The sequence below is a fragment of the Zosterops lateralis genome (assembly GCF_965231275.1).
Source record: "Zosterops lateralis genome assembly, chromosome: 17".
Taxonomy (NCBI): Eukaryota; Metazoa; Chordata; class Aves; order Passeriformes; family Zosteropidae; genus Zosterops; species Zosterops lateralis.
The window spans coordinates 3,052,346-3,076,184 of NC_139777.1; the positions used below are offsets into that span (position 1 = coordinate 3,052,346).

At 44.0% G+C, this 23,839-nt stretch overlaps 1 protein-coding gene across 1 annotated transcript in view; it reads right to left on the reverse strand.

Moving 5' to 3' along the window:
- KDM2B (lysine demethylase 2B) overlaps positions 1–23,839 on the reverse strand; it is a 106,262-nt gene that overhangs the window by 58,694 nt on the left and 23,729 nt on the right. The window contains exons 5-9 of the mRNA XM_083873681.1: positions 22,905–23,083; positions 21,055–21,161; positions 12,239–12,332; positions 11,186–11,339; positions 353–468 (exon numbers count right to left, since the gene is read on the reverse strand). Coding sequence (XP_083729807.1) covers positions 353–468; positions 11,186–11,339; positions 12,239–12,332; positions 21,055–21,161; positions 22,905–23,083 — 650 coding nt within the window. The remainder of the gene's footprint in view (positions 1–352; positions 469–11,185; positions 11,340–12,238; positions 12,333–21,054; positions 21,162–22,904; positions 23,084–23,839) is intronic.

The window sequence follows — 23,839 nt, forward strand, 5'->3', positions numbered from 1 at the left end:
TCCACCCCAGGCATGCACAGGGAGGTGAGAAGCAGAGGGTTACCAGAAATACTGATACAAATGTCTGTAAAGTGCAGTATGGTTTTGTGCATAGGAAAGGTGTTTTATGAAAGTTTAATAGGCAGACAAAAGACACAGAAAGGACACATCTGTGGGAAGCACATGAGCAAATCCCACTAAAAATAACCAACATTTGAAAGTCTCATTACTTCATGTTTACCTCTTGTTTCAACGACTCTGACACGGAGATCCCGTCAGTTGTTGTTTGTCAGAAGGGAATACGAGGGAGAGACTCTGACAGATCACAGCCACAAAGAACTGCTCAGTTAAAAAGAGAATCAAGTATCCTTACCCTTGTTCTGTCCTCAATTTCATAGATGCGAAGCTGCATGGGAACATTAAAGCTATGCAGGATATTTCCACCAAACACCAGAGAATCTACCGGAGTATAAACCGCGTGTATCCACCCTAGAGAGGGAAAGCAAAGAACTGAGAATGCCTCGTGCTATGTAGCATTACAGAGCAATTTATAATCAAATTTTAACAACCCCCTGAGTCCCACTGTGCTGGGGATGAGAGGTTAAAGCAGTGAAAGGTTAAATGGGATGCTCACAGCCACACTTCAGGACTAGTCATAGCAGAAGGGCACCTTGTGACGTGCAGTCTTACAACCCTCTGTAAATCAGTTCTTCTATTTATTCACCCGACACTTACAGTGTTTACTGAGCACACGCAAGTTTATGACTCAACCACATCCATGACTAAGAAGTAAATTCAGTCTGTTCCATACACTTGGCTCTCAGACTGGCACCTCCAGCATGGCTGCAAACCATGTCAGCAGTGCTGGTGGGCAAAGGTTGTGGAACTGGACTGAGACACACCAAACTTCCTTCACACCAGCACCAAAACACACCTTCAGACGTAAAAGATTTCAAATTATTACCAGCCCTCCTTCAGAGGTGAAAGTTTCATCACCTAATATCAGCTTCCTCAAGTAACTGAGAAATCTTTTTCACTGTAAGCCTCAAGTTAAGGGATTTAACATTTCTGGTACTGGGGCTGATGAGACTGTTCTGACCCAATCCTGTAAGGGACTGAATTAATTTCACAGGCTCCAAAGAATCTTCTATCACAACGAAAACCCAGGCACAGCAATTCAGGCAGCCACACACCAGCTCTTCTGCCTCTGCATTGTTTGCTTGGTCTGTCAGGAGCTGAAGCTCTGGCTATGCAAGACTGTAGCCTCTGATCTCTGCAGTGAAAAAGGAATTGATCCTGCTAATGATCTGGGACCCACAGAGACCTGACACTTTTTTTCCTCTTCTTTTTTAATGAAAAGCATTACAATTTATAAACCAGCAGACAGCAAAGCAACATGGGGGGCAGTCAATTTTCTCCTGACTGTGCAGTACTTTCCATTAAAGCTGTGGCAGCTTTCCCTCACTTCCAGATCAGTGAGGGAGCAGGAAAATGCCATTCAGCCCAGAGGGTTTTCCAGCCAGCAGCCACAAAAGTGCTCCTCCACAACAATTTTTCAACCATAAAGGCCTGCAAAGCTCTGTCTGGGAAGTCCTTGAGCCACAGCAGATGGCAGGACTGGGGCTTTAAGGGCATGTTGGTGGGAGAGTGAAAGGAAGGACAAGAAACCAGCACTAGAATTTTCTCCCTGGAAACACAAGCCCATCACTCTGGATACATTTTTCTGAATTTCTGAGGTAGAGGCTGGAAGGGACTTCTGGAGGTCCAATCCTCATGACCACCCAGAGCCAGAACTGCTCAGAACTGTGTCCAGATGGCTCCTCAGTGTCTCCTGGGATGAAGACTCCATAACCCCTCTGGGGAACCTGTTCCAGATTTCAGTCATTTTACAGGTCTGACTCCACACACTAAGTGTGATGCATATAAAACCAGTGGGTGGCTTATGGCTCTGTCAGCTCTCAGAATTATTCCATCTTTCCTTCTCTGGTCAGTATAATTTCAGTTACAGTGATCCAGCCTGTTTAGTACTTCCAAATCAAGAACAATCAACTAGAGATGATTTTTTTTTTTTTCATGTAAGGGTAGGGTGGCAGCCACACACATCAACACTATAAATACTTCACAGTTGAACTAGTTCAGCACCTCACACGAAATCCATCAGTCTGTACTAGGAGCAAACTACTAGAAAAATAAATGATCCCCATCCTAGTCTTTGGGAAGGAAAACAAATCTAAGGTCAAGGAAGTTGAGGCCATTGCTCCTGCTGGGTAAACAAAGATTTCTGTGGTTGGGGGAAAGAATGGAAACCATGCACTGAGGCAAATCTGAGTCCCCAAAGACAACTTATTGGCTGGCTGCTGAAACACAGGGCTGGTTTGCATGACAATCCACCTTAATTGTCAGGTTTAGAGATGAACAAAGTGAAACTCGAAAAAGTGAAATGACTTTGATGGCCCCACACCTGAGTGGTGGCAGAAGATGGCTCAGAACCAGGCAGTTACCAGCAGAACACTGAGGAGTCCTCAGCAGTTCTCTCAGCACAGGTGTCAATGTCCAACCTTAGTGGAGCTGTTATTCTAGTGAAATGATCAACATCATTCGAAATACAATTTGTTATCAAATATTTTCAACTTAATTAAAAGGAGTAACCGAGCTGATTCTTGTCCTATTTGAAAGGTTAAAAGGAGATATCTCTTCATTTAATAATCAATAAAATTAAATCCCATCAATGCAGTTGTTCTTTGAGTGGGTGCTTCCACTGAAACCCCACAGTAGCCTTCACCTACAAGTTGTATTTCCTCAGTGAACATTTCACACTGGATTGCAGCTGGTTTCATTGTTTCCTGGTCTTTGGGTCTCTCATCACACCTTCCCTGACTTTTCAACTCTACCCCCACGAGATGCCAAGGGTTTTTGTGTTAATAACTGCTAGACTTTCTTGGTAGTAGTCCCAATATTTTTGGGAGAAATATGGAAGGATCTATCACTGGCTTGAGCCAATGCTCCAACAAATGGTGTTCCAGACATGACAAACCCTCAAGAGAAAGAATAATGAACACAAATATAGTTTCAAACATCTATTCTTGCAGAGCTGGTACAGTGCAAACTGAAAATCTTCTGTAAAGTATCTGAAACAACCTCTGGTTCTGTGGAGAAAATCTTTAATTCCCTGATTGCATTTATAATCCAGGACTAAACAACTTACAAACAATTAGTACCTTCAGCTCCCAGCTGCTGAATTAACTGAACACTAGGTCCTTCAAGATGCAAGTATTTCTAATAACAAGACTGAAAACATTGCTGTTAATGACACAGTTGTTAGTAGCAAAACCCTTTAATAACACAGCACTAAAATCCATCATGATTGGGAAAATAAAAATAAACGAGAGACCAAGCAACAGAGTCATCTACTATAAAGTCCTGAGAAGTCAAGCTCCTACCCCTGCCAAGGCAGGGATGATTTCCAGGCATAGCTCTGGGATAGGTACAGATGATGCCTGTGGGTACCATCCCCTCACTGCTGAAATGCTGAGCTCAGTCCTGGGGAATCCCAGATTTCCTGCAGTTCTTGTGCTCCCACAGGCAGCATCCAGCTCAGCCCCTCTGCAGGACACAGCCCTGTCAGAGGAGTCACCTGAATATAAAATAGATTTTGGCCACTCAGCTGTGCAGCATTTCAGTCACACTGCATCCCAAAATAGCTCCCACTTGCCTGAGGAACGTGCATAATTGAAACTGCAGAGACACGAGCACCAAGAGGTGGATTCCAGGGACACAGGACAGAATGGGCAAGGTTAGACAAAAAAGATGGGAAAACTGACAAGGTACAAAATCCCAGCAATATTGGCACAGACGTTACAGAGGAAAAAAGCCCAACATGAAAATCTCTTGTTCTAATATTAACCAGGCTGTGTATGGAGAAAATCTGGAGGTCAGCACTAGAAAAGTAGAGGTAGGAGGAAAGAGAGATGAGCAGAAAACAGGAAACAGTTTCCATCAGGGAAATGTATTGTGGAAATGAGCTCTGAGAAAAGAGAAGCTTGGATGGCACATTCAATCCATTCCCACAGCTTAGCTACAGCACGACTCAGAAATAAACTGAGGAGGATGAATGTTCATTGTGACCATTTGCAAACAAAAACACCCATCTTGTCAGCTCCCCCAGACACCACGGTTTTTAAAGGGGAAGACAAACCTCCAGCACAGGAGGTGCTGCACGTATGGTTATGACAAAAGGACAGCCAAGGGATTTGCTTTAATGCTGTCCACCACAGCTCTGCCTCACCTTCACCTGTGCCATTATCTTCTGCTGGATGAACTGAAGGTCTGTTGACATTTTAGATCATGTCACCTGTGCTGAACAGCCTGTCATGTCTGTCCCTGTGTGTCAGACTTCCAGCTCTCACAGCACAAACTTGCCACACAGCCTCCAATACTGACACCTCTAGAGTGAATTCATCAGTGCTCTCCTCAGTGAGTGTTTTGTGCTGCTCACACAAACCCTGCTACTGCTGCACAACCCTGTGTTTCTGGCTTTGTGTGAGATAGGAGATAATATCTCACCTCTTGGTCACTGTCTCAAAAACAGAGAAAAATGTCAAAAAATTAATTTTATCCTTAGTGCTAAAAAAGCACTGGAATAATATCAGAACAACTGGAATAAGGACTGAAAAAGTCAAAGGTCGGTGGATCAAGAAATTGTTAATTTTCGTCTGAAAGCCACAAACAAAAGCACCTGCTAAATAATACCTACAGCTACAGTTAAATCCTACAGATGAGAGGAGGACATTGAGTGTGTGGCTTTGGCCAGCCATGATCCAGGAAGGTCCTTCCCTGTGGGTGACCATTTCCCAGGCAGCCTGTGCCAACAGCGGTGACGCTGCAGTGAAGGGGGAACCAGCCCAGCCCTGGCACGGCCACTGCCCAGCCCTGCCCACGACAGACTCAGCCACTGGGATAACTGGATTTGGGAATGCAGACACTGCACAGCCACTGCTCACAGCCCTCATGTCAAGCCTCAATAAGAAGACCATCCACTTCTGGTTTTTCTGAATTTGATGGTTTTTATTTCAGCTCCTGGCGATCAGTAAGTGCTTTTTCCTTCCCAAAACAATCCTAGTGTATGAAGCCAAGCCAACACTGAGCAGGAATTCTATTCAGGAGACTCAGAAATGCTCTCAGCTGATTTACAGTTATGAATTATTCCACCACTCCTAAGATACACTTGAATATTTAGATGTTATCATCTCTAGTAAATCAAGAAGGTAAAATTAACAGTAACAAACATTTTTTCTGAACAGTTAAAAGAAAGATATGATCTCATTATCTTCTGAATTTTATAAAACAAGTATTATTAAACATTGCAAACTTGTTGGAAGATTTCAGTGGGTTGCAAATTCCTACTCAAGGATGCAATCATCCATCTGACAATAATGAAGAAGAATATTAACTTATAAAGCTATGGGGCAAACAGCCTACAAGCTCCAAGCCAAAACTATGCTGCATCTGTTTCCATTAGTAACTGAACTGATATTTTGCCTTGTGATATAGAAATCACCACACATTTTCCTGCAATTCTACAACAACCTGGGGTGGAAAAGATGAAATATAGATGTCTCAAAAATAAAAAGTGACTGAAAAGATAACCTGAGAGTGGGAACTGCCAGCAAGTCTCAAAAGAAGAATGACTGCATCATAACAGTGCTCACAACCAAATCGATCAAGGAGAGCTCATGTTTACATTTTTAAAGTTAAAAATTTACTAATTCTCCCTCAGTAGTACAAGTAATACAGCAACTCTCAATCTTAGATTGTTTTTAAGAATGAGGCAGAGCTCAGCATTAGGTACAGAACCAAACATCCAACATCATGCTGTCACCTTCCATCTGAAAGCAGACACTCAAGGCAAAAAGCCTCTCCTCTTTGATCCTCTCCACCAATCTTCTTCATGTGGTCCCTGAGGTTCCAAGCATAGAGATTCCATTAATGTCAGTGGAAGCTCACAGAATGGGAAAAACTAAACAGGAACCAAAAATAGCCAGGCAGCTCTGCAAGCCCTAGCACAACACCCTGCAAAAAATGTCCTGGCCAGATTTTAATAGCCTGTCATTCTCCCTGCTGTAAGGGCTATGTGCCACCTTCTGGCCCCATCACACAATAATCCATCAAACTCTCACTGGCACAGCAGAGGTGACCTAGGACCACACACTCCTAATAGGCAAAATCCCACTGATAACCACTGTGACAGCATCTGAAACACTTTGAATCCCTGCAAATAGCTGCCTGCAGTCCACACAGAACATCTCTTTCTGTCCACTCTCCTTCCCAAAAACATCCATCTGAGAAAGGTCATTATTTCTGCATTTGACTGGAGACAGGAACTCTGGAGGACTCTCAGGTTACCACAATAATTAAGAGAGACTTTAACAGCATGTTTCTATGCCAAAGGCCCCGAAGTGCAGTAGAGAGAACATAAGAAAAATAAAGTAAAACAAACAGCTTACTCCTCAGTGGAACACTGCCAGCTCCCAGGTGAAACACAACTGTTATAAAATTGCATGCAGCAACATGAGAAGTTTGAAGAAGAACCAGAAAGGAACATTATCCAGTTGACTGCAGGTTACCCTGTCTGGATTTTGATTGAAGGAATGTTGAATAAATCAGCACTGCAGAAGTCTTCTGTGATATCTAATCAGAAATCTCAACATCTCACCTCTTCCATGGACTCACACTAAAGCCACAGATTTGAAAAGCCTACAGGAGGATCAGAAGACCCAACCCAAACCCACAGCTGCTCATGAGCCCGCTGCCTCTGACCAGTGACAGAGGCTCAGAAAAAGGCTGTAAGAAAGAGGATGATAGAGCAACCCTTGGCAGGATCAGCCATCTCCTCCCAAAGGAACCAAAACCAGGATGTTTGCAAATTTTCTGAGACCAATCACACTGCAAACCCCGGAATCAACTTGTATCCACAAGTGTGGCAACTACCTCGGAGGTCAGCAAAACCGTCTTCACAAAAAAAGAAGAAAATCCAAGTTTATTCATATTCTGGCAGACAACATCAGTGACAATCCAGAAGTGGCTGCAGTTCACCTCTTCAGGACACTGATTGCTCTCTGACCTCACAACATTAACAGGCAAAAACACTGCAAGACACATTTTCTACAAGATACTACAAGCTGGCTGCTTTTGTATGTACCACTTTTACATGTGCAAACTCCCCTGAATGTGAAGTACAAATGTTTGCACCAGACATATATACACATGCATGAAAGAAAAGGTCATTTCTTGAAAGAGAGGCCTGCCAAGAAACAGAGAGAAAAGCAAACAAGTTTAAAATATTTCAAATTATGGCAAAAATCTTGCTTGTAGAGTACAACAAGCAAGAGGAGAAAGACAATATCCATGCCAGAGGTCCATCACACACAATCAAAATTACATATTTAGCAAGACTTAGACTTAAAAGAGTAAGGGGATTGAAAAAAATATTAATTTTTGTCTACGCCTAATTTTGAGCTTGGGTTTAGATAACAGTGATGTTTAGGAGAACATGAGAGAAACTAATGTGGTGTCCAGAGACCAAGAGAGAGGGAAATCAATGAATGCACCACTTGAGAAAACAAGTGCAAGGAGAGAAGTGAAAGACAGTTTACAGAGAATAAAGACTGGAGTGGAGGGTGAAGGGCAAGAGAAGGAGAGAGAAAAGTTCCAGTGAAGTCATGCAGTGATGTAAAAGGAGAAAATAGTTATAAAGGGAGAAGTGCTGAAGATAAAAAACCTGATTAACTGGCCTTAACTTAGTGAGTGGGATTTCAAAAAGGCTGCAGAGGAACAGTCAGGATGTAACAGAGCAATTGGCCTGTAAAGCCAAAAACACTTGTCCACAGAAATCCTGAGCTGTAGAAATCTGAGGAATTCTCCCCCAAACACTGATTCTCTGTGTCCCAGCACAGTGGTGAGAGATGCCTTAATTACTACTCCCTAACACCACCACAACAGACTCCAAACACTTCACACATCCCCCCTGAAAAGCCATCACATGGTGCACAAGAAAACTACAGCAAAAATAGCTGGACAAGCTCTAGATTTGACTGTGACTGGTAAAATTTTGTTGTTTCCCTAGTGAGACAATAACTGAACACTGAAATGATGCTTTTTCTCTTATGGATCATCACAGTTTCCACCTGAAGCACACTTAATAAAGAATTTCCCTTTTATCTGGCATGTGAGTCAGATAGGCAGCATCCCCTGTCCACTATCCCAGAGTGAGATGTGTTACCTCGACCAGATTTCATCTGTGGTGAATGTTTACCACATGAAAACTGTAAATATCCTAGGGCTGCAGCACTTTTCCTGTATAAGAAAAAGTTTGCTCCCATTCTGGGAAAACAACAGTTTGAGTTCTGCATTAAAAAATTTAAAAATCATTCCCTGACACTGGTAGCAGTTTTGGCCTCCTCCCCTCTTGAACCTTCAGCTGGTCTGACATCATGAATCTAATCTGGCCATAAACCTCAGAATGGCACAATGTGTGTATTTCTCAATCAACAATTACGCTGACACCAGTTACATTAATGGAAAAGGCCAGGTTCCTACTTGATTTTATCACTTTACCACAGACTTTATCATCCAAGTTATCATCCTTGACTCAGCAGTGGAAATCAGTCAAGTGAGAGATGAGAACTTGTAACGGTGCATTGCTCATGTGAAGCAGCCCTATGGGACCCCTGGGGTACAGCTGGGCTCCTACAAGAGCATCCCTCAGAATCTCAGCTTACTCTCCCCCTCCTCATATTTAGGAGAAACTCTTAAAATGATGAAAAATGCACCTTGGCCCATAAAACTCACTGTACTGACAAAACTGGGCTCAGTTCCTCATTGATACCACAGATGGGATTGCGCTCTCAGTGCTCTGCAGGGTTACAAACACCAGCAGAAATCTACTGGTTTAAACTTAAGCCTGAAAGGATGATGGCAGTGATGGAAAGGGAAATACCCTGAGGCCCTGGTGAGCACTATAATTATGCCTTCCCTAAGAATGATCCCCATTCTGGTCCAAGTGGTTTGTGTTTTCGGGGATTTACTGGATCTGCTGCTGATCCCAGATTCTCAGACAAACCTTCCATTTCCCAGCAGTCTGTGATTTCACTCCCCCACTTGTCTTCTTACAGTCTTCTCTACCTACTTCACCCTCACAGTGCTATGGTATAACAGCATTTCTAGGACTACTCCCAAAAATTACTTGAAAGCAGGAGCAGAGCAGGATATTTTATGGGAAAGTCCCTTGCTGAAATGCTCCCCATTCACAACCCAGATGAGCACTAATTCCTCTACACTTTCTGTGACCAAACCTGTAATTAGAAGGTATTTCCTCATGGATGAGTTGAGGCTGGTCAAGGGTTTATCAGGCTCAATTGAAAATACAGGACACGCTGGTTTTACAGACACCCATAAACAGAATCTAAACACTAAGAACACTTCTAAAGCACATAAAAACCACTTTCAAACATTAACTAACATGATATGTGCACAAACCAGAGCAAAGAGGTCACAGGAATTGACCTGTTTTACACAGCTGTGCTCAATTCACTGACCTGGAACAGCCTTTAATTAGGCATTTCCATACTCTTAAAACAAAGGCAGAAATAATGCCCTTTCACACAAATAAGAGATTTGCAAATAAGTTTTCCAAACAAAATAGAGCAGAGCAAAAACCTTTGAATGTATGAGGTGCTTACAGAGAAATTATTCATAAATGCCTTTCTAATCTGGCATAGAGCCTAAAATGTCTGAGGTATTGGCATTTCTGTTCTTGGGGCTTTCCTAAGAAAACAGAAACTACAGTCAAAAACCCATTTGGAATCACTTTGTGGCAGCCACCATGTTACAGCTGTGTCCTCTCCAAGCTCCCACAACCTGTAGTGTTCCAGCTGTTGAACACGACTAAACTGACATACAGAAAGTCTTACTTGTAGGAGGCTTTTCACAGGAGGATGGAGATAAATAGAAGATGCAGTAATGGGATCTAAGCAAACAGCACAGCCACACTCAAACACCCAGTTCAAACAGTAATGGCACATTCTGACCTCTTTCAAGGCAGGATCTAATTCCTTTAACAGATTAACTCCTCCACCCTCAAAGTCATTTTGCCTGTCATCCCCCAGGTTGATTCTTACCAAATACTTATTAATGTGCACATTTGTGGCCTTCAACTGATCCTAACACCACTCCCCAGGTGAGAAGAACATTGTCCCTGTCTCTGCATGACCTGCCTTCTCTCCATCTCTAGGGTTAAAAAATAATAATCCTATCTCCACAGAGTAATTAATTCCAGAGCTGAAAAACTACCAGCCTGCTCTTCTGTCTTGTAGAAATTCTACCTATATTTATTTCCCTGGTAAGATCCAATAGACAGAGGCAATGTGTTAAAATATTATAAACAAACTTAGAGTCCCATAATAGTCACAGAAAGCAAAGTCTGATATCATCTTAAATGAGAGCTGTTACACATTCCACCATCCTTAATCCAATTTAGGCAGGAGCAGAAAAGGCTGAAGCATCAGCCTTCAAAGCAACAACTATTTGGCTTTGCAAGATGAGCCTGGATCATGCAACACAGTTACTGAGGTGGGCAGCAGTGTAAAATTGAGTGTGGCTGGGCTGCTGGAACATGTCCAAATTCAGCACCATCTCCAGCAACAGAAATTCTGAGGAGTTATAACAATGAAGCTGTTTCCCCAGGAAGCAACCTGAGGGAGCGCCTGCTCTCCCATGGACTGGAATCTCTCTCGAGTTCCACCAGGGAATCAAGACCCACCTCTGGCTACAGATAGAGGCAAAGAAGAGGCAAATTACTGAACTGCAGGTGAAACCTGCCAGAAGAGATCACAAAAAGAGAAAACTGTCTTTCCCAGAAAGCTAAGAGCAGCAGTCAGTACAGCTCTGATGAGAACTGGTGAACTGACAGCTCCAGTGGCCCACCTCCTCTCTCCTTTCTCCCAGTACACACACATGATCACTGCACACACTTCCTCACAATACATTCTCCATCAGTCTTAATTTCTGGAAAATGAAACACATTTAGTCCCTGGCCTTCCTTCTACCACAGCAAATGAAGAGGTGAGCATGGGGTTTAGGTGTGAAGAATTGTTTTACTGTTAGTAAAACACAATCTCAGTCATTCCAGAAGGTTAGTTAACAGGGATACCTGAAGGAATGAAGAACGTGTAGCCTTGTTTCAGCTCAATTCTTTGGCACCGTTCCACCCTGTCTCCCAGAAAGATATCACTTTGCTTTCCTGAGAGAACCCATTCTTCATAAAGTTCTAGATTCTGCAGAGTAGGTGGAATCAGCCAGAAGATCTAAAAACAAAATGAAGATTTAACTATTACCAAGAGTCAACAAAAAGAAACAGCTGAGACACTCCAGCAAGGTTACCACCATGTGTTAGGCAAATGAGCAGCTTTCTGCATGGAACACTTGTTTTCCAGGTGTTGTACACAGAGGCACACACAGACAGCAGCAGCAATTAGCCCACGTGCTGCAAGTGGCTGGGTAACTGTCACTTGTCATCTCTCTTCCAGAAATATCTTACTCAGAAGCTGCCTGTGGTTTACCTGCAGCTCGGAACAGTGTGTTGGTACAGCAGAGCTGTGCTGAGCTACAGAGAGGAACAGGATCTGTGCCACTGACTGGCTTCAGTTCCCACCACACACTGTCCACACTACAACTGGGAAAAATATCCTAAACCAGGAAAGATGTCAACATAGCTGTATATTCTGCATATTTTAAGGCTTCTGTATCCTTTAATGTTTCAGTTCTGGCTTGTTGTGCTGTACACACCAAAGCAACGTGAAATCTCTAAAAGGAACAGAAGCTTTAGCTACAGGAGACTTGTGAGGGCACTCTGACCCAACAAGGGTACATACACACAGAGACATCTCCCTGCAAGACAGTTCTGGACCACACAGCAACAGCGAGCCTAAAAGCACCACCACCAGCAAATAACACATTTGGTATTTTAAATAAATCACTTGTTTGTTTCATAACGGTGAGTGGTGTCCTTCTAGTTCAGTAAACTCTGTGTATATCAACAAAGCTGCTGAAACAGTCTCATCACTGGCTGATCCCCTTAAGGAAAAAAAAAAAGGAGAGAGAAAGAAAGGGAGAAAAAAAAAAAAAAAAAAAAAAAGAAAACAACCCCTCCCCTCTGCAAGAGGCACAGAGAAATAAAACCAAATATCAAAAAAGGTTCACCTACCTTCCCCCCACGGAAAACGTGATACCACACTGAAGTGCCACCAAAATCAATATGAAAATCAGTGAAGCATCCTTTCACACTCATCAAACAGTACCTGCAAGTAGAGTGAAGGACAAAAATGAATCAGTCTGAAACAGTATTTTTCACATCTTAATTTGCAGAGGTTAACTGCCTGTGCAATGCTGCTTCCACCAATTAAGTTTCTGCATTTACAGTATAGGAATTTGTCTCATGAAGGAAACGAGGTTTCTGCTGAAAAATGTGTATCTCCATGTCTGATTTTGCTGTTCATACGAGAGGAATTAAAGCTTTCAGAGTCAGGGAATAGAAAAACATTACAAGTTAGGCTGTTCAGAAATATTTCTTTTGCCACTGCCAGTCCCTGGGGTGATTTGTTTAATGCTCTCCTTCATCATTTCAGAGACACAACCTTCACCAAAAGTTGTACACAAATTGCTTCAAAGTTTTGAAAAATCTAATTTGCTTATAAATCCTCCTGAATGTTCTTTACCTACTTGCCACTCATGCCATTTTTGCAAGGATTAGGGGACAGAAACCTCATCTGGCAAACTAACTCCTTTTTGTTCACATTTCTAGGCATTCTGCATCAAAATACATAAAGAACCCAGCTGGCAGCCACGCTAAGTATCAAAGCCACTATTTTTTTACGCCGTCTTGATACAGGATTTGAGCAGTTTAAAGTCTGCATTGCTGGAAAAGACACAAGAGCTGTGGTCTGGCTGCAGGAATCTCCAGCCTGCAGCCACCATCTGTAACTAATGGCCGAATCACAGCCGTCCTCCTCACTGTAGGCACCTTTGCAAATGCAGGAAACACACACCACTTAACCCACTAACCTCTTTTCCTTGTTCCGGTCTCCGTTTCATGGCTTTTTTTTTTTTTTTTTTTTTTTTTTTTGGGAAGAAGGGGGGTTTGGTTTGGTTTTTAAGGGGAGTTATGGAAACACTACTGGAAGGGGATTTGTTGTTGGGTTTTTTTTTTTAAAAAAAAAAAAAAGGAAAGGGGAAAAAAAAAAAAAAAAAAAAAAAGGTTTGATTTAAGTGTGTCTTTTTCTGCTCACATTCAGGTAGGAGAAGCTCAGCAGTATGCAGCCGGCGTGCAGAAGTCCCTGTAGATGATAGGCTGGGAAGGACCTTACCATGTGTCTGCAGAAGGCTGGCAAATCAGAGCCACTCTGGGTCCATAAGAGCCGCTGCCTAGCAACCACATCCCGAGCCGGAGTTGACAGAATGATACGCAATGCTGTCATGAAGACAGTCAATTTGTGGGCTTCAAAAAAGGTCCTGTGCCTTCATCTCACAATTAAAACCTCTCCTTGTGCAATTACATGTCTCTCCTCTTGCCCACTCAGGAATTTTTTTAATTTTTTTTTTTAATCCTTCAGAAGCAGGAAGAAGCTTTTGCTGCCCCTGGGGTATTTCAGATGCTTCAAAAATCACAGCTAGCCAAGAAGCTGTCTACACTCTCAATATGCTCCATTTCAAAATATGAGTCCTTCCCTCCCAAACACTTTTTTTTTTTTAATTTCTCCTTTTATGTTTTCTCTACCAAGATGTTGTTGATTACAAGTCAGATAGAATTTAAAAACAATAAAAGAAGCCCAGAAAGGAAGTTGCCTTTCTTCCAGCCAAATTGCAAAAAGTCACAGATTGAATAATTATTGCTCATTAGGAAAAAAAAAAAAAAATCAGCATGGAAATTCTCAGCTTGTAAGCAGTGCTGAGTATTAGAGGTTCATGTTGTTTTAAAATAAAATATTCAAATCCTTATGGAATCAATTATTTTCAGTTTCCAAAAGGCCAGATATAAAATATATCACACTAACAACAAAAATTTTCTAGACATTGCTACCTACCAACAATCACCCACGGAATTAAGATATTCTGGAAGAGTAAACATGGCCTGGGCATTAGCTGGTTTTAGTTATTCCTCAGTAGTCAATAATCTAAACCTGAAGCAGTCAAACTGTTTACGTTCAGAGAGGAAATAACGGGATTGAATCCCGTCAAATCAAAGCACTTAAAATTTAGTTTTGTGAGGAAACACCAAAGCAGGTATAACTGTGAACACGCAACTCTTTCTTTTCCTTGTTTTTCCCCATTTTCCCCTCTGTTTTCTAGAAACTCCTCTAAACACAATTTCCACTCCAGTAAAGGTGGGTTTAGTGGAAGAGTCACATGGCGATTAATAAAAACCTGCAAAGCATTTGGAAAATAAACTGTTTTCTTTTCCATCCACAAACAAGCCATGCCTTAATTTATGCTGTTAATCTCCCAGGCCTGCTTTTGTCCAAACCCAAGAGCTCAGGAGCCTGCGGGAGGATCTTCCGCCATCCAGCTCTCTCTCCCTGGTTGCCAGAGTCTGGCACAATGCCTTTGCATTGACCTCTACAGCTTCCTCTTCCAATGTACACCGCAGTCACATGGTCCCAGCACACTCCATGCCACAGCTAATCTCAGGCACCGCTCGCCTCCAGCCTCAGCCAGAGGCTTCTCATCACCACCAGCTGCTAATTTGGGGAACCACTCAACTTTTCAGGGTTTTCCATAACAACAGTGAGGAAAAAAAAAAAAAAAAAAAAAAAAGGAAAAAAGAGAAAGAGAGGGAAAAAAAATAAAAAAGCCATAACACAGCATCCATGTTGAAAGAAATCTAGGAACTACATCCCACTGTGTGCTGTGGCCACAGAGCTCTGGGCCAGGGCAGGTACAGTGGTTACAGGAACACAATCCCACCTCAGGCATGGGGAGACACAACCTGACCAGAGTTACACCCTGAAAACACAAGCGATGCCAAAGATGCCCCAAGTTGAACATTTTCACAACTGCTACCAAATCCAAGCCCTGCACACTCCACTTTATCTCCCTGCACAGCCTCAGTCAGGGTTTTAAAACACGCAGCTGCTTGTAATCTGTTGGGGGGAGCTTCCCTTCCTGATTGAAGAGTTTGGTTTGTGTTCTCCACAAGCCTGAAATTTGTCCAGTTAATGTATTGTTATTTTGGAGGAAGGATTTGTGATGTGGAGAAAACGGGAACTTCCCCCTCCCACCCCCAGCACCATCCCCCCCCCAAAAAAAAAATAAATTAAAAAAACAAAACACCAAACATCTGGGAAAATCTGTTAGAGAAATGATGCGAAGAAATATGGAGTAACCTGCAAACTCACGAGGAAGAACAAACACAGAGATTTAAAAAAAAAAAAAAAAAAAAAAAAAAAAAGAGAGGGAGATGATACAAATGAAGCTAAACCACTAAGCAAACACAGCGAGCTGGGAACACAGTAACAACACAGACACCGCTCCATAAACCAGCGCAGAGCCCACACTCCCAGGCAAACCCACAATGCACTCGCCACGCATCGCTACAAACCCGCAAGCAAACAGAGAAACAAAGGCAGCGAGAGCCGCGCCGGGATGAGAAGGCAGCGGCGGGCAGGGCAGGCAGCGGCAGTTCATGCACACGGGCCCGGGAGACGCGAGCGGACGCACAGGCAGCAGCAGCAGCGTTACCCTGAGCTCAGCTCCTTCTCTCCCGCAATAGGCACCGCGCACCATACGGCTCTATTCCCTCTGGCATTGCGAGGGCTCCCCTGCCACTGAGCTCAGCCCATAAACCACTCCCAAACCCCAGCAGAGGCTTCTGTTTTTTGTTCGGGCCAATGAGAAAAGTATAGCTCGCTCTTCCTTCCTCCCAGGAGCAGCGCCGGCTGGTTGAAATCCCTGAGCCTGAAACCGAATACCACAGACCCATGAGCCAACTGCAAGTGCCAGCGCGGGGAAAGGCGCGGGCCTGGCTCGCCATCCCCGGGCGGGAGCGGCGCTCGGGGTGCCGGGGGAGAGCGGCCCCGGCAGCATCCCGGCCCCGGGGCCCTTCTGTCCTGCCGGGCCTGCCAGGAGCAGCGGGAACAAAGGCTACCTCGGGGCGCCTCGGCCCGCACCGACAGCGCTCCCACACTGGGGCCCTCGCCACTGGAAGCCACGGATTGCTCCGCAAGACAAAAGAAACCATTGTCACCCGGCAGGCACCGGCCCGGCTGCCGCCCCCGCCCTCGCCTCACCGGGCAGCGACCAACCGGCCCCAACGCTGCGGGGAGGGCCCGCCTGCCCCCGGGGATGAGCCCCAGCATCTCCCCAAGGAGGGCTCCGGCTTCCCTAGGGGTGAGCCCTGGCTGCTCCTGCGGGGATGGACCCGGCTTTCCTCAAGGATGAACCCCCCGTTAGGGAGGACGAGCCCCGGCCCCCCAGCCCTGCCCGGGGAAGGCGGCTCGGAACCGGCCCTGTGCCCTGCCGGGACCAACCTTCTCCCCGTCCCCGTCCTGGGGAGCGGTACCGAGCGCTCCCAGCCCGAGGGAACAAACCAAATCGTCACACACCGTGGTCACCACACCCCGCGCACTTCAAAAGCACATGAAAGAAAGGCCCGGCTCCTGTCCCGAGGGGGTTACGGCCCGGGCCAGTCACACACAGCAACAACACCCGAGATAAGAGGAGCCAGTTTTCTGCCAAGCACCGGAGAGTTTGTGAAGTGCCTGCAAATCACATTCTCAGACCACACTGGCACCAAAGTAAGCGACAACACTTCCCTCGTCGCACCCTTGCCCTGTCCCGGCCCCGGTGGGACACCGAGGGCTCTCGGGGTGGGTTCACACCCGAGCCTGCCGCTGCCACCAGCGGGGACCGCACAGGGACCCCTGGGTGACATTAACATTCCAGACTTTGGCACCCAACAGCGCGCGAGCATAGGGACCTCTGAAGAAGCTTGAATTTCTCAAGAGGTGGCCACCACCACAATGAACTGAACCAAGCTGCCAGCTCACTGCGAGCCAGGCCTGTCTGCCCTGGAACAGCAGTTTGGTGTCTGTGAGAGCACAACTCGTTTCTTCATCCTGTGACAAGGCTGCTCAACTCCAGGGTCAACACAAACTGCTGTAAACACTGGTGGCTGTTTGAGTTACATGTGTAATGCTGCAAGTTCTCCACGTTCTACCCAAAGGAGTATTGATGCACTGATCATGCACTGATCTGAAGACATCAAGTTTTATTTACTTTGCTAGCTTCGAAATTCTTAACGAGAGTTCGCACTTATTGGTCTAATTTTTTTTACTGAATTGTACTTATAGAGGTTTTGTATCAAAAGCAATCCTCAAATGGCAGACAAAGTGCAGACAAGTCTCTCACAAGCATAAACCAGTGCCAGGTTGCCTTATGGGACCTGTGAGCTCCCTCGACTCCCTGTCTCCAGAGGCACCCTCAGCTTCTAATTAGACCACAGCTCAGCAGAGCATTTTAGCATCTGTTTAAATCCATCCCTACTTAGTAAAGGAATGAATAGAAAGGAATGGATGGCTGAACAACAGCCTCGGAGAGGGAGAATAGGGCTGAGGACATGCTAACAGAGCAGCATTCTTCTGTGAACAGGTAGATGTTTCACACAACATACCCCATCCTTAACTGAAGGCCAGCGTCATTATAGAGACCTATTACAGCACTGCCTAGATATTTCAATAGGAAGAATTTTGAAGGTATAAAGGATGTTGCAGTGCTTAAAACTTTCATTTTCATTCATTCCACAGCACAAACCTTACCAAGTTGTTAGAAATTCCTGTTACTGTTTCATGTCCTGAACAGTATCTGTTCACTGCCACTGCATTGCAAATAATCTAGCAAGGCTAGAAACACAAAACCTAATAAAGAGGATAAAAATTTCAGCAGGGCTATCTCTTCTGAAAAATGAAAAAATCAAATTACTACTTCTTTTTTTCTTTTCTTTTTTTTTTTTTTTTTTTTTTCTTTTTGACTCAGCTCTATCCAGATTGCTTCAGTTCTGGCTGAATTTAAACAGGAAAACAAATCTGAGCTTGTTTTGAGCTACCTGAAAATGGTTATGGTGATATAACAAGCTTCTCCCCCCTAAAAGCTGGTATTAAAATATCACTGCCTTTTTCTGCTGGCTGTTGGTTACACAGCATCTTCCCACTCTCATCCAGGATCTCACGTCTGCAGGACTTTACTCAGGAACTCGCACCTCAGGATGTGAAAGAGGGGACATAAACTTAATCCAGTCCTCTAATGCTCCTGTGAGGTGAGCAGCCATTTACCTACAGACAGAGAAATAACTTCATTGCCCAGAATATTTTTTTTTTCAGAAGTTAATGGTGCGAGTCCAAGCGCGAGGCAGGGTGGTCTCCAGCGCGCGCGGCGCTCCTGGTAACCGAAGCAGCAGATGGAGCGTTCTCTAACTTCACTCCCAGCACGGAACTCGACGTGCAGGAGCCAAGACAGACATTTGTGTCTGGTAATGCCATCTGTGTCTGCGAAACTGCAGCGCTCTCGCTGGAGTGCTTTTTGTTTGTAGGGAACACGTTAATGGTGGGGATGGCATACTGCAAACTCGCAGAATTATGGGAATGCTCGGAACAAGAATGGGATGAATCGATCCCATTTCTGAGCAACAAGAGTCATTAATAAAGCATGTGAATATGGATGATTCACATAAAGGAATGGGCAGTGTGAAGCAAGTGACAGCACTGAGTTGTGCCTCCACGACTTAACATGATCTCCAACCCTCTGGATGCTCACAGCAATAGCTGGGACCAGAATCTCTACAGGAAAGGGTCAAGTTGAGTTCCCAAAATTGGAGAAAGCCAATCTCTTGAGGAGTTCATCTTTAAACCAGATGAGGTCATGGAAGAGCAATTTCTTTGAGAGTCACTGAGCACACAGAAACCACTTCTACCTCAGGACAGCCCCTGCCTGGACTGCAGACAGTCAAAGTTCAGAAGATAATTTTTAGGAGCAGCATCATTTTACGTTCACACCATTCTTACACTCCTGCCAGGGCATCAATGCCAGCACCCAACAGCAGACAGATTACTGAGAGCCACAGATCTTCATCCTGATCTGGTACAGCTTCTCTTGTGCTCACAGACTGTCACTGTTTGTTACTGGTTTTATCTTTGTGGCTTCTTCAGACTGATGAGGGGTTTGTGCCAACAATGCTGTAAATCATCCTTCTCTAGTCTTTCTGTGAGATGACACTCAGTAGCAACATCCTCATCACTCCAGCTGCATCACCCTCGCCTTTTAACACTCACGCCTGGTAACTCCTTTTCCCAACATCAAACTCTATTGTCACATTTCAAGTGTTCACAGTCTTTCAGTGTTTAGCTTCCCTGTACCTATCACATCTACTAGTTTATCAAGCTGTCACCCTCCACCTTCCCTTTGCCAGTGACAGCAACCTCCACGGCTCCGTGTCTGCTTCTTCATCAGGCATCTCCCGCCTTTCTACCAGGCCACCCTCCACAAATGGGAAAAACTCCATGTCAAAATCTGTTGAATTGGTACGTCTCTAAAATCCCTTTGAAACCTACCATCTGGCATTTCATGATGCAAGTAGTGAACTGCAAGCATATACTCTGCTTTTTCTGCTAAATTCTGTTAGTCATGTTGTTACCTTATCCTTCAAACCATCTCTGCCTTGCTCTGTTTACTTGCTACATATTTTTCAACATCTGGAGTGTGCCTGCTCTATAAAAGGAATAGTTTCCTTTACTTCTTACCTTGTACCATCCATGAATCCTTAGACCCTGAATCATGATTCAGTTTCTTAGCTCTGGCAAATTATAAATAGTCTTATTTAGCTGACTAACCACTTGGGAAGCAAGTGCTGCTCTGCTGCTGCTTTATTGTGTAACCTCAGGCAAGTCACTTAGGACATTTCCAAATGCATGGGGCACTCCAATCCACATCCAGTTACCTTAATGAGCAGTTTGATCCTTTCAAAATGTAGCAGTACCTTCAACTTCCACTGAAATCAGTGGTGCTGAGCATAATCCCCAATGCTTGTCGCAGAGTCTCTTCTTTTATGGAGACCTTTACCTTCCAAAATGTTTCTTTTTACAGAACAAGAATAAATGCTACATATCACTTCCTGACTGCACACTCCTTTGTGTCTGTTAGTACCAATCTATTTTACAGTTTGGAAGGAGTTCTGAGTGATTTGCAGAACACCAGAGGTCGGTTCAACAGCAGAACGTGGGATTCTGCCAGCATTGGGTCTGGCCAATAGAACAGAAACAGCAGGGAAGGGCCTCCAGGATTACCTGGTGTTCATCAGCCACACAGGTCATTACATCATTAAAGTAGCCCCTATCTCAGCTGTTCTCGTTCCCATGAAACTTGCAGTGCACATTTTGAGGCCTCCAAATAGTTCCTTTTTCCAATCACCACATAAAAAGTTTCAAGGAAGACATTAAAGCAGAAGAAAATGCAAGGTGAGCCTAATCTTGCCCAAAACCTAAAGCAGAGGGAGGCAGAACCAGGACAAAGTGTTCTTGTGTTCAGTCTCAAACCTGCCCTGAGCGGGTCCTGAGCCTGGACAGTCAGTCCAATCTTTGACCTTGCTCTTGAAAAAGTGAATAGAAAAGCAAACTGGCAGGAAGGGCAGCAGTGAAAGAGTTTCTAGGAAGTCACACACGCCTATTGAAAATAGACTTCAAGCTCATTTCACAGAGCATTTCTCAGCTAATAACGTCTGTCATTAGCAGTTTAGAACCTGGGCAGGATCTGAGCCCAGCCTACAGCAGGACTCTGACTACACTATGTGACATATCTGTGTGATGTGAAGTGATTTCTTTGGGAAGCACTTTCAGAGAATTTATTACTTAAGGTCAGTCTGCCACTTTCAAAACTGAAAAATAAAAATGCACTTTTCAAAGAGACTTGATTAAAGACTGTATTCAGCAAAGATAAAATTATTTAAGACAGTGAAGAGCAGAGTTTTTAAAGACTTACTTTTTCACTTTGGGGTACTTCATCTCTGAAATAGCATTGGTAGCATCTGTCTGTCTCTCCTTCAAGTGCTGTGGCCACATATTATCCACCCAGTCGACTAAGTCCACCTGAAACGCCACCAAAATCATCTGTTAGCTCCTGAACACATGGTAGAACATATTCTTGTGGGCTAAAACTCCTCCAGTGACAGCAGCAGATGCTCACAGACAGGGAGAACCCAGATTGTTAAGGTGCAGCATTTCATCATCACCACAACTCAGCCCCTTAAAACACAGGGGAAGGAGAGTTTTACAGTCAATTTAACTGAGTGCAAATTGTGTCTCATGGGCACCTGTGAGCACCTTATCTTGTACTTTCTGTGGCAGTTTTGTAGCCAACAGCCTAGAAATTGCATTTATGAACATTAAAATGCAAACATGAAAGGGATTGTACAATGCTATGATCTTCCATTTCAAGGAGGAAATAGGACTAATTCCATCAATATCACAACTGCATGTGGAAAAACTTGCTTACTGCCCTGATTCGGAAATAATTCCCACATTCTGATATTGCAACCCAGAGTTTACACAGCAAGGAACCTAAATCAGATATTTCTGCTTTACACGGGCTCAAAACTCTGCAGGATTCAAGGGAACATCTTATATAAATATATGGGAGCTGACTTAAATACTGGACTCTCACAACACCCTCTCTTCTACTCCCATAGGAATGCACATCTCTCTTTCAGTGAGATCTAAATATTCCTGGTTTTACAAACAACGGTGAGCTCAGGCCATTTTCAACAGCTATGAAATAACTGTTTACACGTGATAACAGGTATTTCATTTCTAAGCACCCAGGAAATCTGCACAGATGTTTTAAAAGCTCGCTGAGCACAATGTGTTTGGGAAAACCGGGATCAATTGAACACAAGGAACTCCCCAGAGCACCTTCAAATTGCCCGCTAAGTGTCTGAATGGCAGCAAAATTCTGAATGAACTTCTAAATATGTGTTTAATATTCAATTTGTGATCTGTTTGTAAAAGAACAAAGCAGTCTAGTTAAGAATTACATCTACAAATCAGCAATTAGAGATGCCATCTCTCTGTGACCTGTTCAGGCAGAAGTGTGGTGTTTTTATTGTCTTCTTGGGTAAGAGGTGCCCCCATCGGGAAAAAAACTGCTGCTGTAACTGGAAATGGACTTAGAAAGTGTCTGAAAACAAAACATCATAGGGCTGTAGTTTTACACCCAGCTACATGCTGGCACAGCACACATGGCTACATTTCAGAGATAAAGGAAATTATCTATATTAATAAGGTCACGGTTTCATGCCAGTGACTCCATCGGGAATAAAATCACAAAACCCCTCTACCTTTAAAAAGTATGTACAAATCTACCCCCTTCCACTCCTGCCAATTCTGACATAGCAGTGATTATGCTGATTTAATTATGTAAACATTTCTGCATTTAACAATTGTGTTTCCAACTTTTTTGCTTTGGAACCCCCTGAACATATTGTAGGTAAAAGGAGTGCTCATATATAATGAATCCAAGCTTCCTGATAGTTTAAACTTCCTTAGAGGAGGAAAAAATACTAGATAGGAATTTAATTTTGGATGAAGTTTCCCCTAAATACCTTGAGAAGAACTGTGTATCAGTGCAAATTGCATGATTAACAGCTCATCAGGTACCTAATTCCTGTAAATTAAGTTCCACTGTCAAGGAGACCAGCTTTCTACTTGGCTAAAAATGAGATCCTGACACTAAACGAGCAGGAGTTTCGGGCACTCCCCATCACCTTGTTTAAACCCCCTGATTTATTTCTGGGAAGAAGCTGAAATCCAGCCCATCACCCCGGGCTCCCTTACCACGTTGGGGCGCTTGACAATGTTCTCCAGCTTGGTGTGGCTGAACTCCAGGCTGATGACGTTGTAGAGCTTCTCCCTCTGGGCCTCGGGGGTCTCGTAGTACCTCACAAACTGAGACATGCTCATCTCGACTCCCCTCTGTGTGTTCACATCCATCACATCCACGATCCGGCGGCTTCCTGCAAACACAGCAGCGCTCTCACAATACCTGCCTTGCCTTCATTTATGTATATACACATGCACATATGCATATTGTTGTATTTATCTGTATAGATTAATTCTCACTGACTGCAGGGAAACTGCAGGAAAAGAGGATAAGAGAACAGTAGCAGCCTCTCCATGAGTCCTAAGAAACTCAGAGACCACAAAACTAACTTGGAACTCGACTTTTTGCCCAATATGACACTGAATAGGTCACCTGGTGCTTCACAGAGCTGGAGAGAGCAGTTTCCTCCTTTATGTGAATTGCTGTAAGCAGAAGTACATTAAAAACTATGAAGAAGCGATACAATATGGTAGCAGGGGGCAGGCAAGACAAATTGCTCTCCAAATCATACTGCAATTTTCTAAACATCCATATGTCTCTCAAGATGCTTTTACTCATGTACAAAAACTATCCACAGAGAGCAAAAACTGCCTTGCATCACTGGATACTGTAAACTGCTGAACATTCCCAATTCCAGTCATCACCAGTGGGGATGAGAGCACTAAATGCCACAGAGGAGTGAGCTCCCACTTTGGATCTCTCAGTGAAAACTGGAGGCCATACTTTCAGCTCCTCGAGTGGCAGACATACAAGTCTCATTAGCACCAGAATGTTGAGCAGCAGTTTTAGTCGAGCCTTCAGCTTTACACAGATTAATCCACAATCTTCTCTTCGGCCAACTGGAAGGTTTCACCTCTCCCAGCAATTTCATCATCCTAATTAGCAGTTC